Raw genomic sequence first — 16,647 nt, forward strand, 5'->3', positions numbered from 1 at the left:
TCCATGCACAGTAGTGATTCCAGCCTCTCAGCTTGGCAGAAAACTGTAGTCGACTCCATTTACTTGAGTCAGATGGCTAGGAGCCGCTATACAAGGGAAAAACAATGTACAAGATGCAGCAATTTGCACGATGGATGATCCCAAAGGTCAGATCCTAGCTGATCATAGGGAGATGACATATGGTATCACTATATAAGATGGGAAAACCCCTCTACTTTATTTCAGTTCAGACTTTGGATCTAGAACAGCTTAAAGCATATTCATGGTATCTATTCTCTACTTGTAGTTGAGAAAACCATCTTGTTTGGTCTTAATGCCTCAAAACTGAACTACACGACTGTGAAAATTGCATAAAGATAACTTGCCATCCTCATGCTATCATTTTAGAAGATTCTGTAGTAAATTGTGGCACTAACCATCCTTTACACTCAGGGTGGTAGGCACAAACATGGAAGATGCACACTTGGTGGTATGTTTGGAGGCCACAATGAAGGATGTGTACGTTAAAATGCCCATCTTCCATATTGCAAGTTTGTGTCTACAACACTGTGAAGGGTGAAGATAACTGGTGGCCTATATCTAGGGGTCATTCGCTGACAAGTATCATTGTACATTTCATGATTCCATGATTGATGATTGCTGGGCATCTCCACCTGTATAACTCATAACTGTATTTCATCTGTCTCAGAACTCATATAGGGAATCTTAAAACGGATGATGTAAGAGGTCCAAGTAGACCAATTAGATGTAGCTCTTTGAAAGAAAAAGTGTATGTTTTATACTAAGTGGTGTACATAAAGGACTGGAGCCCCATAATAAAGATAAAAATGAGGCCCCTTTTTAAGTTCTGCTTGACACCACCACATCCCTAACCAAGTGGGACAATGTCCTGGTTTCCCCAACCAATTTGTATCATTCATTTCCACTTGTTTGCTACGTTGCATTATTTGTTGATTCCACATGCCTGTGAGAAAAGTTATCATCCATTTGAAGAAGGACAAGACCAATTTGGAATGAGTATCCTTTCCCCCAGGGCCCCATAGAAGCCACTTGGGTTTCATTTATGCTTTATTTGACATTGAAATAAATGTTAAAATAACATTGATCCATTTACTTGTCCTCCTTTAGATGTGTTAAGAAATTTATCACCTTCTCCAGACACTAGATGGGTCCACGTCATTTTGTTTTTGATATGGAAGAGAGTATTTCAAGGGGAACTCATTGTCTCTTTTCTTCCTATGACACCCATATTGGATGATACCATCTGAGCTGGCCATATAAATAAGCTGCTTTAGGTCCCATCACATCATTGGGGGTCTTGAAAAAGAATCTTGAGCCTGATACCAAGGGTTATAATTATTCAAGTAATTAGAAGCCATTGGCGGGGTCTTTGTAGTTGAAGAAAATTCCCAACTGGGGGGAACATTGGGAGACGAAGGAGAGAGTGAAGATGAGGTGAGAGCTTGGTCCCCATCCTGAATACTTGGACCGTGTTTTATAATCTTCTTGTACTTGGACCTCTTATTCTGAAACCATATTTTCACCTATAATACAATGAAAACAAAAGTCAATATCACTTGACATATAGGCAATACTTTAGGAGTAACATAGTTGAGCAATGGGTGTCTATATGTTACTGTTTACAACTTCCCAATTTTAGTGGTAACGTCACATAGTATACCAATGAAAGACTATTCAAAAGGTATCGAGATTGCCAAAAGTTAGAGGAGAAGCTCAATGGTTGAGCCCTAAAAGTATTGACCTATGGCTCCCCAGCTGTTGCAAAACTACAGCACCCCCTTATGCTGTCTTTGGCAACAATCACTTGGATTTATTTCTTATGGAATCATCACATATAACCTACTAAATCTTATTGACTGTATGTCCTGTATATAAAATGATGACAACTAAGGTTACTATGTAACTAAAAGTGGACATGTACATGATCTGACACTCCAAAACAACCACAGCCCTGCTGACAACTTATAGGGTAGGGCCCAATGCTTCCAACCATTAGAACTTTTATTGTATATTACCCAGAACCCCTTGTTACTCACCTGTGTCTGTGTTAGACCCAGCTGTGCAGCCAGCTCTGCCCTCTCTGGTAGTGCCAAATACTGAGTTTGCTGGAACCTCTGGTTTAATGCCTGTAGTTGTAAACTGGAATATATTGTGCGAGGTTTTCTAATTTTCTTCCCCTTTCCATTAATCCGGATTTCTCCATTTTCTATGACCGTTGATTTCTCCAGCTCTGAAAAAACAATAGATGCATGATGAAACCAAGTAATATGGCTGGTGTGTAGGCAAAACTGAGGATATGAATGGTTTGATCTTATACACAAAAAAGTGGTTATTCAAGATGGAAGGTCATAATGAAGAAATTCAGTAATGTGATGGTGGCTCCAAAGATGTAATGGAAAGGGACCAGGAGCTCCTCTGCATGGTTGTCATGATCGGAGACTATCATACTACTTGGTAAATAACCAAATTCTGTAAAGAGGACCAACTTGAAGAACACCAATAAGGCTTGAATATAGTGAAAACTTAACTTTTACTAGATATTAATAAAGAAAAAATATTTTAAAAGGGGTACACACTGGCGACAGTAGGGGATAGGAAAATGGGGTACAGGTGATACCCTAACCTAAAAGTCCTATACAAAGACCACTCCTAATTCCTAAGTGTGGAAATGGGGAAAGGGATGAATTGACAACAACAATACAATGGAACTAACAAGTGGCAGACTTCTCTTGCCCTGTGTTGATTAGTATTACTCCCTCCTTCATTCTTGCTTACTACCGTTCCACCATATATCCACCATTCCTTTCCTTCTTTCCCTTTCCTTCTCCTCTACCTTTTTCATCCCCCCCCCCCTTTTTTCTGGGTTTCCCCTCCTTCCCATCTCTTCTCAGCTGTCCATTTTTTCCTCCCCCAGTGCTCATGCTCATAACCCCTCTCCAAATTATTTTTTAGGGTAGGGTCATACGCAGCATAAACGCAGCGTATATGATGCATATGCATATTTCAGTGCTAGCAAAATCTATGGGTTTTCATTATTACTCCCATAGACTTTGCTTCCACGGAAATACACATATGCATCAAATACGCAACATATATGCTATGTGTGACCCTACCCTTAGGGCGTATGGCCATTGTAAAAGGGATCTTTTTTGGCACCTCCTCTATGAGCCAGAATGGAGAATCCCTGACTGGCTTGTTCATGTAATGTATGGGTGACCATTCGTTCAGCAGCAGCTGCAGGAGAAATGTATAGGAAACCAGAGTTCCGGTAATGACAGCCGATATCTGAGCCGTCAGCTGATCACCAGACCTGCTCCGGGATAAAAGGAGTAGTTGTGATGAGGTTATTAGTGCAGACGTCTTGGCTCGTTCATTGGGTGAACCGTGTCTTAATGTCATAAAATTGAAAGTAATCTCTAATTATTGACGGATGTTTTTCTTCTGATAACCAGTAATTACTCTTCACATAAAACACTGTCTCAATATTAGTTCACCGGGGCATAGAATGTCAGATGTGATGAAAATGCTAAGATTTTATGCACGGTATAACAAATGACTACATTTATTACAGGCTAATAACAGATCCCTGTTAAGTGACATTATAATCCAACAATATACTGTATAGCTATTATAATAGCGGTGGCTGCCATTCTTTCAGTAAGACAGTCTGTATACTTAATATTGAAGGGTATTTTTAATTGACACTATTTGCAAATTGTCTTAATATTTTCTTATTTTAGATGTAAAAACCATAAAAAAAAAATTGTGGCAAACATGGTTATGCCCTATTCCAGGTTAGTGTTTTTGAAAAATTTACTAGGAGGGAGTTGAAGTTTATGGAAGGTGTTTCATGACTTCAGTGGTGAATAGTAACATAGTTCATAAGGTTGAAAACAGACCAGAGTCAATCAAGTTCAACCTATCTCCCTAATGAATCCCTACAGAGGAAGGCAAAACCCTCTCATACTAGTGGTAAAAATTCCTTCCCAACTCCAATATGTCAGAATAAATCTCTGGATCAACGTTCTGTTCCTATAAATCTAGTATACATAACCAGCAATGTTATTACTCTCCAAAAATGCATCCAGGCCCCTTTTGAACTCTTTTACAGAGTTCACCATGTCCACCTCCTCCGGGAGAGAATTCCACAGTCTCACTGCTCTTACAGTAAAGAACCCCCGTCTGTGCTGGTGTAGAAACCTTCTTTCCTCTACATGTAGAGGATGCCCCCTTGTTATAGATACAGCCCTGGGTATAAATAGATCATGGGAGAGATCTCTCTTCTGTCCCCTGATACACTTATACATAGTTATTAGGCCTCCACTAAGCCTTCTTTTTATCTACACTAAATAACCACAATTCTGCTTATCTTTCTGGGTTCTGTAGTCCTCCCATTCCCCGTATTACTCTGGTTGCCCATCTTTGAACCCTCTCCAGCTCCACTATATCTTTCTTGTACACTGGTGCCCAGTACTGTACACAGTATTCTATGTGTGGTCTGACTAGTGATTTGTACAGCGATAGAATTATTTCCCTGTTGTGGGCATCTATGCCCCTATTGATGCACCCCATGATTTTATTTGCCTTGGCAGCAGCTGCCCGACACTGGTCACTACAGCTAAATTTACTGTTAACACCTAATCCCAGCCCGGATTATTCTTCCCCATGTGCATAACCTTACATTTATCAGTGTTGAACCTCATCTGCCACTTCTCAGCCCAAACATCCAACCTTTCCAGATCCATTTGTAACAGTGCACTGTCCTCTATTGTATTTACTGCTTTACAGAGTTTAGTATCATTTGCAAATATTGCTACTTTACTATTCAACCCATCTACAAGGTCATTAATGAATATATTAAATAGAACAGGACCCAAGACTGACCCCTGTGGTCCCCACTAGGAACAGTCACCTAATCAGAACAAGTACCATTAATAACCACCCTCTGTTTCCTATCACTGAGCCAGTTACTTACTTGAGGACATTATCCCATTTTATATTGTTAAGGGCTTCTCTGAGTTGATCAAACTTTGCCTTCCCAAAGTTAATTGTTTTTGTGGCCCCTCGAGAGATTCCCTTATCGCAGAATAAGTTATAATGTATTATATTATGATCACTATTTCCTAGGTGTCCTTCTACTTGCACATTAGTTACTCCATCAGGTCTGTTGGTTAATATTAAGTCTAGTAGGGCGCCCCCTCTGGTTGGGCCCTGCACCATTTTGGACAGATTATTGTCTTTAGCTATAGTCAGAAATCTATTTTCTTTATGAGATTCACAGGTCTCAGTCTCCCAGTTTATATCAGGATAGTTAAAAGGGTTATCCACCATAAGGTGATTTTAGTATGTACCTGGCAGACAGTAATGGACATGCTTAGGAAGGATCTGCGCTTGTCTTGGGGCTAAATGGCTATGTTCTGAGATTACCATAACATTGTGGCTATCTTTTTGTGAACTGGTATTTCCTGTTTGAGTTTTTCTTTTTTGACTACAAATCCCATAATTCCATTTTCCTCCCTCCCACACATCAGCCACCCCACCCATTGAAACATAAATGAGCTGCATACATTAAAAAGAGCTGTGGTTTTCAATCAGGGTGCCTACAGCTGTTGCAGATTGAACTCTCTCCCACCAAGCGATCGCTCCACCCATTGAAGCAGACAGGCTCCCTGTCATCACCTGACTAGTGAGTCAGGTCTTGGCAAATATGAGACAACAGTCATTTTGTATGCTGGTAAAAATAAATATTGGTGTAAAACTCACATAAGAATTGTGAGAAAACCGTCACACACATATAAAGACACTAACTTTACAGCCTCTGTAGTATAGTCAAATAAAAAAAATTCTGGAATACCCCTTTAATGTCCCCCATTATTATCACCTCATTCTGATTTGCTGCCTTGTTTATTTGTCTCAGTAATTGATCTTCTGAACCTTCCATTATGTTGGGTGGATTTTAGCAAACCCCTATCAGAATTTTTTTTATTTTTATCTATATTTTTCTATATTTCTACCCATAATGACTCCACATTATCATTTCCCTCCCGTATATCCTCCCGCAGTGCGGCCTTCATACTGGACTTTACATAAAGACAAACTCCTCCCCCTCTCCGTTTTGTCCGATCCTTCCTGAATAGGCTATAACCCTGTATGTTGACCGCCCAGTCACAGCTATCGTCCAACCAAGTCTCTGTTATACCCACTATGTCATAATCCTCCTCAGACATCTACCACTCCAGTTCGTCAGTTTTATTGGACAGACTTCTGGCATTAGTCAACATGCAATTCAATGGTGTATGTTTTTCCTTCCTATGAAGCCTATCCCTATTAACTATTCCACCCCCAGGTACATTAATAAGTCCCCCCTCTCTATCTACACTATGTTCCCCCTCTACGTTGTAGGTCCCCCCCCCCCATTCCCTAGTTTAAACACTCCTCCACCCTTCTAGACATCTTCTCCCCAAACACAGCTGCCCCCTCCCCATTGAGGTGCAGTCCGTTCCTACGGTAGTGATATTGCAAGTTTTATAAAATGGCCTTCCTTGTAACAACTTCATGCCTTGTCTATGAATACAACTATATAAATAAAAGCCGGCTCGGCAATGAGCAGTCAACCAGGCCTACCAGATGTAAGCCTTGACAAAGAACCATTGGTTCGAAACGCATCGGTTGTTCACACTGTAGTTATGCAAGACAGATGATTTTGAATGATGTCTAAATAAGAGAACATTTTAGCCCGCTACATGGTTCTGGATTTTCTTTTGGATTTATATTTACCAGATGGTATCCCCAGGGGGAGTTGTAGATGCCTTAAATTCCCCCACCTGTGGCCATGCCAGCAATTGAAATAAATGTCCAACCAAGTAATAGATGAGTGGACAGACCTGCCTGAGCAAGAGACATTCTTTTTATTCAGGTCTCTACTTTGGCTTATAGAGCCTGATCAATATTACATTTGAATAACGTATATTACCCGATATGTCAGTATGTACTGTGGTTATTTACAGTATTGTGAGGTATCATATTGATTGATTTGTTTTTCTGACCTTTATTGTTTACAGTTTGTTGTAATTTGATATCCGTACACCGGAAAGGGAACATATGAGAACTTCGTAGAGGCCTAGGTCACACAGGCCACCGGAATAGGAGAGAATTGTAGTCGGAATGCGGAAATTCTGCATTGCTCACAAACTTTGTCGTCATGTTGGGCAATGAGTGACCTGTTGTAAGGCCATATGGAAATGACGGCCAGTCCATATCATATTTCTCAACTTCAAGATGTACAATAAAGACCTGTATAAGAAAGAGCCATGCTTGTAGGTATATTGCTTGCCATGCCAATGACAAAAAAGGATGGCATGGTGGCATGAGGCAATACATGGGCCCAAAGGGATCATTTACTGTTGCCATTGCTTGTTAAGAAACATACCAGTCACCTGAGCAGGATCATAGCCATAGAGGTGTAAAAGTAGCAGTCGCGTCTGGGCTCTGGTGTCAGAGGGGGTCCAATTGTCTTTATGCCACTTACGACCCCAGTATTATATAGTAATTGGAGACTGATTTGGTTGCGGATAGAGATAAGAAAATAGATTCTTAATTTATTTCAAATTTACCCAAAAAATCTTAAATTGTTTGGGATTCATTTCGAGTGAATTGCAGAATCAGGGACTGCAAAAGCCTTGCCACTTGCCACTTACTCACTGCATTCACAGGATCGGGTGCTCTCAATCTAAATCTGTTGTCGAATCCAAAAATGTTCCTTGAAGCTGTAGAGTAACCATGATGGCAGATGAGGTATACAGGAGACATCAACCCTTTGGTGTTGGTGATTTGACTCTAAAAGCGCCAATTATTATGCCTGCTTCGGTTTGGTGACAAACTTGACAACCCAATGAGTAGTGGGCAACAGTGTTGGGTATTGGCTGATTCCTATGATAAATCTTCTGGTATAACTAGATGTGCCTCCATCCACCATTATCCAGCTACATCTTGCATATACATGCTGGAGGCAAATCCCACACCTATGCATGCACTATTTGGCCAGGTGTGCATGTGTTTTCAGTCGGAAGAGAGGAATGAGCTGCTGCCAGGTACCACTGGTGGTACCGTGTTTTTTGTCCTATAGGACGCACCGGCGTATAAGACGCACCCTATTTTTAGGTGCAAAATCTAAAAAATTTAAGATTTTGAACCCAATAGTGGTCTTCAACCTGCAGACCTCCAGATGTTGCAAAACTACAACTCCCAGCATGCCCGGACAGCCAACGGCTGTCCGGGCATGCTGGGAGTTGTAGTTTTGCAACATCTGGAGGTCCGCAGATTGAAGACCACTGCATAGGAGGTAATACTCACGTGTCCCCGCCGTCCCCACCGCTGCCCTGGATGTCGCTCCATCGCTGTCGCCGTGTCCCCGTCGCTCTGGAACGTCTCTGCTGCCGACCGGGTATCCTCGCTCTCCGTCCCCATCATCACGTCGTTACGCACGCCGACGCACGTACGCGACGACGTGATGACGAGGAAGGAGAGCGCCGGCCATACAGGGGATCCCGGCACGGAGAAGACACCGAGGAAGCAGGTAAGGTCCCTCCCGGTGTCCTGTAAGCACTAACCCGGCTATTCAGTCGGGCTGTTCGGGACCGCCGCGGTGAAATCGCGGCGGTCCCGAACAGCCCGACTGAACAGCCGGGTTAGTGTCACTTTCCCTTCAGACGCGGCGGTCAGATTTGATCGCCGTGTCTGAAGGGTTAATACAGGGCATCACCGTGATCGGTGATGTCCTGTATTAGCCGCGGGTCCCGGCCGTTGATGGCCGCAGGGACCGCCGCGATAGGGGTGTATTCGCCGTATAAGACTCACCGACTTTTACCCCCCAGTTTTGGGGAAGAAAAAATGCGTCTTATACGGCGAAAAATACAGTAACTTTATCTCCCACAAGAATGGAGGAATAGAAAAAATGGTCTAGTCAGATTGACCAGTCAAGGTGAATAGGACAGTTGGCAGGATCTTTACCAAATTTAAAGGGGTTATCCAGGTAAAAACTTTTTTTTTATATATCAACTGGCTCCAGAGAGTTAAACCGATTTGTAAATTACTTCTATTAAAAAATCTGCTGCAGTTGAGTTGTTCTTTTCTGTCTAAGTGCTCTCTGATGACACCTGTCTCAGGAACTGTCCAGAGTAGAAGCAAATCCCCATAGCAAACCTCTTCTACTCTGTGCAGTTCCCGAGACAAGCAGAGATGTCAGCAGAGAGCACTGTTGCCAGACAGAAAACAACAACTCAACTTCAGCAGCTATTAATTATTGGAAGGCGTAAGATTTTTTAATAGAAGTAATTTACAAGTCTGTTTAACTTTCTGGAGCCAGTTGATATATATTAAAAAAGTTTTTTTCCTGGAATACCCCTTTAAGAAATACACATCTTAATAAGTGTGAAGCACCTTGAACTCTAACACCTGCCAGAAACCGATGTAGATTTACACTATAAATCATGCTAAACTACATCTGGGAGATTTTAATGTGTTTATGCCGATTAAAACTGGCATAAACACATTGATATAAGTGGGTAAAGCTGACTAGAATAAATCTATTCTATATAGGGGTTTAAAAAAAAAAAAAGAACGAAAGTTATGAAACAAGCACAAAACAAATTAAAAAGGTAAAACAAAAAATAGTCAAATGAATACACAAACAAATATAAAAAAAAAATAATAAAAAAATGTATTGAAATAAAATAATAATAGTCATCTAAACAAAGGGCACATATAAAACATATTTTGTTCCTACTGAAAGAGTCCAGCATCCAGAAATAGGTGATTTTTTTTAAAATTCTTTATTGGCATCTAAATACAAAAAGAATTTGATGTTTCGACCACAAGAGCCTTTTTCAACTATCATCTAAATTCAGTTTTTTGTGTAATCCGACTCCTGTGACTTTGCCCGTCCTGACTCACATGTAATAGAAGTGAATGAAAAAAGTAATATAAAATGTCTATTTAGAGCAGTTTTAACTACCACACAAGCAATACATTGCTGCTGAGTAATATTAGAATACAAACCTCAGCTGCTGCAGAACATCATAATACACACGTTAGCTGCTGCAAAACATTATGCTCTTCAATGACTTCACTGCGTGCACCTCCGACAGGAAGTACCCGCATCCCGTGACCCGCAGGCAGATGTAAGTAGCTATTAGCAGAAATCTCCTGCCCGGCGCCCCCGGAACTGCATGTCCCGGGCGTCGGGACACGAGAGATACAAATGCCACCTGCATCATTCAGGTCCCATGGTAGGGCCGGCCCAGCATGAGAGGGGGCCTGCCACCGACGGGCCCCCTCTCATGCTGGGCCCCTGTGCAGTTGAACATGTTGCACATGTGATATGTCCGCCCCTAAAGAACATCATAATATACCCCTCAGCAGCAGCGGAAAAACCTCATAGTACACCTCAGCTGCTGTGAACCTCATAATACATACCTAAGCTGCTGCAGAACATCATAATATACCCCTCAGCAGCAGCCGAAGAACCTCATAATACACCTCAGCTGCTGTGAACCTCATAATACATACGTAAGCTGCTGCAGAACATCATAATATACCCCTCAGCAGCAGCTGAAGAACCTCATAGTACACCTCAGCTGCTGTGAACCTCATAATACATACCTAAGCTGCTGCAGAACATCATAATATACCCCTCAGCAGCAGCTGAAGAACCTCATAATACACCTCAGCTGCTGTGAACCTCATAATACATACGTAAGCTGCTGCAGAACATCATAATATACCCCTCAGCAGCAGCTGAAGAACCTCATAGTACACCTCAGCTGCTGTGAACCTCATAATACATACCTAAGCTGCTGCAGAACATCATAATATACACCTCAGCTGCTACAGAACATATATTATTCATCTCAGCTAGTGCAGAACATCATAAAACACATCTCTGCTGCTGTAGAACTTCATACTATTCACCTCAGCTGCTGCAGATCTACTATTTGAAAAGGATTAGGGTATTTCATATTCATCATTAATGGATAGGAATCCCCCCCTTACTTTTCAAAAAGAGATCCTGCAGCAGCTGAGGTGTATTGTGAGAAATAATGGATACTGAACTCTGTTCGATCTGTAGTCATTCTTGACTAATCAGCACCACGTGTCCATGTCTTCTTTATTATACTTGTCCTGTTATACAAAGATTTTCTATTGTAATGTAAATTATTCAGCTAAAGCCAGTGAGATGTTACAGCCCTATACTGCACAGTGTACACAGGACCGAGCAAGAAGCGTGACCATTACTGATCGGTCAGTATAAGTCAGATGTATAGAGAGTATACACAGCCATACGCCAACTGGATATGAACAATTCCTGTAAAATAATAATCACTAATTGGGAGGTCCAAGGAAGAAAAAAAAGAAAGAAAGAAAGATAAAGAAAGAAAGAGAAAGAAAGAAAGAAAGAAAGAAAGAGAAAGAAAGAGAAAGAAAGAAAGAAAGAAAGAAAGAAAGAAAGAAAGAGAAAGAAAGAAAGAGAGAAAAGAAAGACAGAAAGAAAGAAAGAAAGAAAAAAAGAAAATAAAGAAAGAGAAAGAAAGAAAGAAAGAGAAAGAAAAGAAAGAAAGAAAGAAAGAAAGAAAGAAAGAGAAAAAAAGAAAGACAGAAAGAAAGAAAATAAAGAAAGAGAAAGAAAGAAAGAAAGAAAGAGAAAGAAAGAGGGAAAGAAGGAAAGAAAGGGAATTTTATATAGATAGATAGATATGAGATAGATTATATGAGATAGATAAATAGATATGAGATAGATAGATAGATAGAAATATAGATATGAGATAGATAGATAGATGATATGAGATAGATAGATAGATATGAGATAGATAGATAGATATGAGATAGATAGATAGATAGATGATATGAGATAGATAGATAGATAGATATGAGATAGATAGATATGAGATAGATAGATATATATGAGATAGATAGATGATATGAGATAGATAGATATGAGATAGATAGATATTAGATAGATAGATATGAGATAGATAGATAGATAGATATTGAATAGATAGATAGATATGAGATAGATAGATAAATAGATAGATAGATATGAGATAGATAGATATTGAATAGATAGATAGATATGAGATAGATAGATAGATAGATATTGAATAGATAGATAGATATTGAATAGATAGATAGATAGATGTGAGATATTTGGTATTTCTTGAGTAAAACACATCTGATGTACATTACATAAATGACATAAGAGATAGAAATGTCATTTATCACCTAGTAAATTCCTTGTCCAAACATAAAAGCAGGATCATTCGCCAGGACAGTGATGTGGAATCATTGTAGTGTATGAACCACAGTGCTGCCATTGTTACCAGCCGCACTCAGAGAACACTTATTGGCAACCACTCTGTGTAAACAAGTTACTGCTTTATGGCATCACAAAGACTGTCACTAGATTATCAATACACAACCGAGTCTGCCCCTTTAATTACAGCATCATTTCAAAAATTAAACAACTACAACTCCCAGCATTGCATTTGTATCCAGTCCTTCTGGTATACACAGGGACTGCAGTACATAAGACATATGTGACAGGCAGACGTCTGCTCCTGTTATCAGAAATATTAGGGGTAGTTGTAAAAAAAACAAAAATTTGGCCTAAAAGCAGAGACCTCTGAGCCGAATATGTGTTAGGGTGGGAGTCATCCTCCTCGCCTATGGTGAGTAATAATACTGTTCAAATATTAGGGATGCATGGTACCCTGCCTAATACAGAGTAACTACCATACAGAGGACAAATACTACTATAAAACAGTGCCATACAGTGGGCATATTACACTGCCATACTGTGCTCAAATAACAGGGATCTATGGTGCATAAATAATACCTCAGCTCATGTCTTTGGAAACGTGCAGCAGTCCTTGAAAAATTAGGGCTGGAATGTGATTGGTTGTAATGGTTTTCCCTTGCAAAAGTTTTACTAGCTGTCCCCTGTCCCTACAGTAATAAGCCCTACATCTACTCCAAAAAGCTGCAAGCCACAAACTACACATTGTACACTGTTCTTCATAGTCCATTGTACTGGAAATTATTTCCCCCCAAAATTTTAGATTAAATCTTGACAAATATTAAAGTTGTATTACCTCTTGGTAATACTGTTGTATTGTAATGAAAGTGTATAGGGTACAGTTATTTACATGCATTTAGCCCCAAATTATAAGATATCAGTAGAGGCAGATGCCACATGTGCCACCAACCTGGATCTTCATGAAGTCTCCCACCATGACTAACAGTTCCGCTGTAGTGCTGATAGCTGAGATAAGGGCTCCCGTTATGATGCCCATGAGGATTGGATGCAGGAGATGTTGGGTATGGGTATGGGAATGACCTTCCTCCATAGGCTGATACCCCTGGAGAGAAGATGCCCTCATGTCCAGTTGAGTGAAAACCATGCAATGATTGGTAATGTCCATGTGCCAAGACTGGAGAAAGTTGTGGTTGAGGAGAGGATGTTGGTCCATGGCTGTAGTCTAGAAAGGCCGACTTAGATGGGTCCAGGAAGGTATCAGCAATAGAGGTCATCGCTAATAGTAGAGTTCACTACATCCAAGTTCATGTCAAACCATGTGGTGGTGGTGACCCATGATGATCAACCTCCATCTCAAACCTCCTCCAGTCATCAAGGCTGTACTTCCCTGTCAATAGTAAAGTCCTGTACCTCTAGCAAGCCAGCTCTGACAAAGTTGTGAGGCCGCCTCCAGCCTTGTAATTGGTAGGTGCCTCTCCTGATGTCACAATTCTTCCCCAGGGAAGCCCTATTAATATAATGAGCTGTGTGTTCACGCAGCCGGGTGAATGGAAGCTGCTCACAACCTGGGCTCTTGTTCTACAGGTTGCAACTTGCTGCAACTGTCTGATCAACAAGAGAAGATGAGGGGAGGAAGGAGGGAGCCTCTCTGCAAAACAACTAACTGTGCATACAAACCCATGGTGTGAAAGGATCAGGTTATCCAGACACTCACATCATACTACACATCATACCATATATGTAACTGAAAATTGTACCGACGTGTTAGCGGTCAGTGTTGTGGTCTATCTCGGCTGCAATGCAAGTACTGCTCTCCGCATGGCTTACTAGCCCCAGTAATGTTTACTATGTTAACTTGGACCAACCAACAATGGCGCATGTGGATGAATAAAATGACCGATTTTAAAGCCTTGTGCACACTAAGCTTTTTAACACAGATTCCATACATATTTTACTCAGATTCGGTGTTGAAATCCACATGAAATTCACGTTCCCCTGATTTCAATTAAAAATCTAAGTCAAAATTCACACTAGGTTTCCACGTCTAAACTCAGACTGGTTTTAAAAACCAAAACCGCATCAACTATTGACATTTAGTGAAATACAAATGTAGTTTCCCTGATAAATGACGTCCGTAACTAAGCTGGATCTTAGTGTATACTGATGAAAGGGATCTCGCTAATCCCCCCCCCCCCCCGCCACACTATTACTCCAGTACCCTCCGACACCAGGGGTACTAGGAAAAGCCTGGTACTGTCAGACCAGACACATCAAAAATGGCGCTCTGTGCCTGGGTGGTAGCTGGCATTATTTGGGCTGGGGTAAGCCATAAAAAAATGGGCCTTGCAACCCTGTTAACGCTATCCTGCTACTGCCTTTTTTACATCTGGCTGGTAATGGAAAATAGGGAAAACCCCAGAGTTTTTAATTGTTTAACAAGATGGGGGTTTCTTCTATCTTTCATAATCAGCTAGATACAAAACAAGCAGTAGGAGGCCGGCATTACCAGGGTGGCAAGAGCCATTTTTTTGCCCTCCCCAGCCTAAATAATGCTATAAATATATATATATATATAATATATATTATATATATATATATATATATATATATATATATATATATATATATATATATATATATATATATATATATATATATATATATATATATATATATATATATATATATATATATATATATATATATATATATATATATATATATATATATATATATAATATATATAAAATTATTTTTATTTAAAGTAAAACACTCAGCCTTATTTTAATTTACATATATATATATATATATATATATATATATATATATATATATATATATATATATATGCATAGAATCAAGTGCAGCACTCCATGGATTGAAAAAATTTGAAGTTTTATTCCATCAAAAAAGGTAAAAACAGCAGCGACGTTTCGATCCTCTCCAGGATCTTTCAGCCTAACCATTTTAATATATATATGTATGTATATATATATATATATATATATATATATATATATATACATATATAAAACTGTGGTATCCCGGTGCCGTATTTCATTCTGTACCTTTGTAGAGATCCCCATGGTCAGAGTCCCTAGGAACGTCGGGGTCCCTCTTCTATAGTTATCCCCTTGTCAACTCTCAGTTAATTCATATTTGCGTAGAAGTTCATATAAATATAAGTATAAATATGTATATATTCAAATGCCTACCCGTTCAGCCTATCAGGACCTGCGGTTCACGTGATTAGGGTTAGAACTCTATGGTTTTGCTACAAGACCTTTGGAGGTTCTCATGACGTGATCACCCACAATGCAATGTAACGGTGAGTGACAGTTGTTATGGACCAATCCAAAACGGCCGGCCCCTGCCCATATAAAGGAGCTGCACCATCTTGATCTCTCTCTTGGGTTGCTGATTCTGGAAGAGGTAGGACTTCCGCAGCTTACAAGACAATTTACTAGACCAAAGCCTTGCGGCCTCGGCCTATATCAAAGCAGTTATACTAAGCAATTCCCCGCTACTCCCCGGAAGATCACTCAGCTATACAGTAACCCCCCGACCTGCGATGGCCCCGACATATGATAAAATCGACATACGATGGCCTCTCAGAGGCCATCGCATGTCGATGTCAGCATCGACATACGATGCTTATATATGTCGGGGCCATCGCATTAACTGCTATCCGACAGCGCAAAATGCTTAACCCCTTAAGGACCGGGGGTTTTTCCGTTTTTGCATTTTCGTTTTTTGCTCCTTGCCTTTAAAAAATCATAACTCTTTCAAATTTGCACCTAAAAATCCATATGATGGCTTATTTTTTGCGCCACCAATTCTACTTTGTAATGACATCAGTCATTTTGCCCAAAAATCTACGGTGAAGCGGAAAAAAAAATCATTGTGCGACAAAATTGAAAAAAAAAAGCTGTTTTGTAACTTTTGGGGGCTTCCGTTTCTATGTAGTCCATTTTTTGGTAAAAATGACACCTGATCTTTATTCTGTAGGTCCATACGATTAAAATGATACCATACTTATATAGGTTTGATTTTGTCGGACTTCTGGAAAAAATCATAACTACATGAAGGAAAATTAATACGTTTAAAATTGTCATCTTCTGACCCCTATAACTTTTTTATTTTTCCGCGTATGGGGCGGTATGAGGGCTCATTTTTTGCGCCGTGATCTGAAGTTTTTAACGGTACCATTTTTGCATTGATATGACTTATTGACTTATTGATCATTTTTAAATGATATAAAAAGTGACCAAAAATGCACTATTGTGGACTTTGGAATTTTTTTGCGCGCACGCCAT

General features: G+C 40.1%; 1 protein-coding gene across 1 annotated transcript; it reads right to left on the reverse strand.

Annotated features, from left to right (window-relative positions):
- Positions 1-1,088: 1,088 nt before the first annotated feature.
- Positions 1,089-13,608, reverse strand: DLX4 (distal-less homeobox 4). The gene is made up of 3 exons (XM_056548866.1): positions 13,281-13,608; positions 2,058-2,251; positions 1,089-1,544 (listed from the first exon to the last, which is right to left on the reverse strand). Exons 1-3 carry the CDS (start codon positions 13,603-13,605, stop codon positions 1,302-1,304), a joined length of 762 nt encoding a protein of 253 aa, XP_056404841.1. The 5' UTR covers positions 13,606-13,608; the 3' UTR covers positions 1,089-1,301.
- Positions 13,609-16,647: the final 3,039 nt, after the last annotated feature.

Source organism: Hyla sarda, chromosome 12 (assembly GCF_029499605.1).
Source record: "Hyla sarda isolate aHylSar1 chromosome 12, aHylSar1.hap1, whole genome shotgun sequence".
NCBI lineage: Eukaryota > Metazoa > Chordata > Amphibia > Anura > Hylidae > Hyla > Hyla sarda.

What these genes read in the sequence shown, in the direction of transcription:
- DLX4 (XM_056548866.1), bottom strand. Translation starts at nt 13,605, where the DNA reads ATGACCTCTATTGCTGATACCTTCCTGGACCCATCTAAGTCGGCCTTT. An exon ending in GAGACTTCATGAAGATCCAG is followed by an intron (nt 2,252 to 13,280) that starts GTTGGTGGCACA and finishes TTGTTTTTTCAG; the next exon opens with AGCTGGAGAAATCAACGGTC. An exon ending in TGGGTCTAACACAGACACAG is followed by an intron (nt 1,545 to 2,057) that starts GTGAGTAACAAG and finishes ATTGTATTATAG; the next exon opens with GTGAAAATATGGTTTCAGAA.